We start from the raw sequence: 2,505 nt of genomic DNA on the forward strand, positions 1-2,505 counted from the left end.
ACGCGCGTGCACGCGCGCGGCTCGGGCAGGCTCCGGGTAACGGGCGCTGACGCGTGGTTAATGCGGACAAATTGAGGCGGGCAGAGGAGGCGAAAAGGAGGAGGAGGAGAGAGGGCGTCGTGTTACTTCCAAGACTACGGGAGAGAGACAGCGAGAGAGAGAGAGCGCGAGAGAGATTGGGACTCGGGATGAGAGTGGAGTGACGGCTGGGAGAAGTCGGGATGGAGAGAGATGGATGGGAGGTCTGCATGGGGAGTGATCGAGGGATGGATGAGGACGAGAGAATGGGAGAAGGGGTGGAGGGGCGAGACGTGAAGTGATGGGGGGATGGATGCGGTGGGATGGATGCGGTGGGATGGATGGAGTTAGACGGATGGAGGGAGGTGGGTGGGGGTGTATTTTAGAAGGGGTTGTGTTGGGGGGGGTAGAGCGAATGATGGACGCGCGGGGGTTGGGGGGGGGGCTGGGGGAGGGGCCGAGGGGGGGGGGTCCCTTTGTGAATCTCGTTCTCAATGCTGATTGGTCACGCTCCCTCCGTGCCGCGCGCCGCCAACAAATTACTTTTTAACCTCCAACGCTCCCGGGCTCGCCACACAAAAGACTAAACGACCCCCCCCCTGCCGCCCCCCACCTCCACACACACAGCCCCCCCAGGCTCCCACCCTCTGATCCTCCACCCTCCCGCCCCCCTCCCCACACGTCTCTCATCTCCGATCCCCCAACTCTCACCCGCCCCACTCCCTCCCTGCCCCCCCCCCGCCCCCCGTCGGCTCGCCGAGAGAGAGCAAAGTGCGCGTGTGGAGAGGGCGAGGAGGTGCATCGCGAACTCGTCGCCGCGTCGCATCTCGATGAGAAAACACGCAGGGCACCTCGATGGAGGCATCGAGGCCGCGTGGGCTACCGCTCGCCCACGATGGACACTTTACATGGCACTGTGCTCGTGCCGGACGGCCATGGCCCTAAATAAAATAAATATACGTGTGTACAAAACAAATATTCCGACTCTCTCCGCGAGTCGCGGGTGAACACACTTCTAGCGCGTGTACAGACGTCTCCAGCAGTTCGCTTAGCACCGCGCGCGACGCATCGAGGAACGCGCTGTTTTAAGGCAATTACCGGCGACAGTGAATCAATGGAAGGACGGGCGAGGTATGGGCGACACGGACGAACGCCCGAGCGAAACGTTTAGTTTGGCAGAGACGAGGGCCTCCCCCAGCCCCCCTCCCCAGCTCTGCCTCTCAAAGAGAAGTTGGTTGAGTCTCTGTCAGGAGTCGAGTTCAGGAATGGGACCGCGTCCGCCCCGCGAGGACGTCCACCGGTGAAGACAGAGCGATGCGACGAGTCCCTCTGCAGGCGCCGCGCGGATTACTGCACCGCAGGATCGTGGCCGCTGGTGGCGTCGGTTTACGATGGGGGCGGGGCGGCGGGGGGTCTTCCTCATCCAGCAGTGGATTGACCAAAGCTGATGACGACGGTGGTGGTGGTGGTGACGACAGTTCAGGGGGGTCAGATGAATTCTAGAGCTCTTGCCATCGCCACTCGATGCTGCTGCTGTTGCAGCAGCTGAAACTGCTGCTGCTGCTGCAGGTGCCCGTGAGCATGATCGAGGCCTGGGGGGCCACAGAGAGGGCCCCCCGCCGGGGTCGCCCCAGGAGGGGCCGCGGCCGCCGCAGCTCCGTGCGACCCCGCGGAGGTCATCAGCTCGAAGTCGGCGAGCCGCAGAGTCTCGGTCAGCGCCCAGATGTAGTTGTAGGCGAAGCGCAGCGTCTCGATCTTGGTCAGCTTGGACGCGTCACCCCCGGTACCACTGCTGGAGCTGCTGCTGCTGCTGCTGGAGCTGCTGCTGGAGCTGCTGCTGCTGCTGCTGCTGGAGCTGCTGCTGATGCTGGAGCTGCTGATGGAGGCCAGGTCCTCCGCCTCGCCACCGCATGGCAGCACGCGGCGGAGCGCGTCCAGGGCGTCGTTGAGGTTGTGCATTCGGTTGCGCTCCCGATCGTTGGCCTTGATCCTCCGCGTCCTCTTCACGACCCCCGGAACCGCCGTGAGGCCGACTCCCACATCGCCTCCTCCCGCTCCGATCCCGCGCCTCCCCTTGCGCACTCTCGCCCTCCCGCGAGGCCGCGCGGCGCCCTCGCGATCGGACGTGAGCAGCCTCAGTGGCTCCGAGTCGCAGGCCAAGCTCGGAGAGCACGGGGAGAGTAGCCCGAGCGAGTCGTGCGGGGAGAGGCTCATCGAGCCCCCGCAGAGGCTGCTGCTGCTGCTGTCGTCGTCCGAGCCGCTGCCCAGGCTCGACTCTGCGCGCCCGTAGAGCTTCTCGTAGCCGAAGGTGATGGGAGACATCCTGGGGGAGAGGACGGGAGATGAGACGTGGGGTCAGCGGCGCGTGGCGGGGGCACAGGCAGGGATGAAGGTGCGTGGCTCGAGCGAGATCGCAGGGAGGGTTACGAGCAGAATCGCGGATAGCTCGAGGGAGAGAACATGAAGAGCGGAGCATGCATCTCGGAG

The 2,505-nt window shown here is 64.8% G+C and overlaps 1 protein-coding gene across 1 annotated transcript; it reads right to left on the minus strand.

Annotated features, from left to right (window-relative positions):
- Positions 1–916: 916 nt before the first annotated feature.
- On the minus strand, positions 917–2,169 carry LOC144934266 (uncharacterized; the record flags this gene model as incomplete). Its single annotated transcript, XM_078859947.1, has 1 exon — positions 917–2,169. A coding segment is annotated over one exon (663 nt), but the record flags the coding sequence as incomplete, so codon positions are not given.
- Between the last annotated feature and the right edge of the window lie 336 nt (positions 2,170–2,505).

This window comes from Lampetra fluviatilis, chromosome 9 (assembly GCF_964198595.1).
Source record: "Lampetra fluviatilis chromosome 9, kcLamFluv1.1, whole genome shotgun sequence".
Lineage (NCBI taxonomy): Eukaryota > Metazoa > Chordata > Hyperoartia > Petromyzontiformes > Petromyzontidae > Lampetra > Lampetra fluviatilis.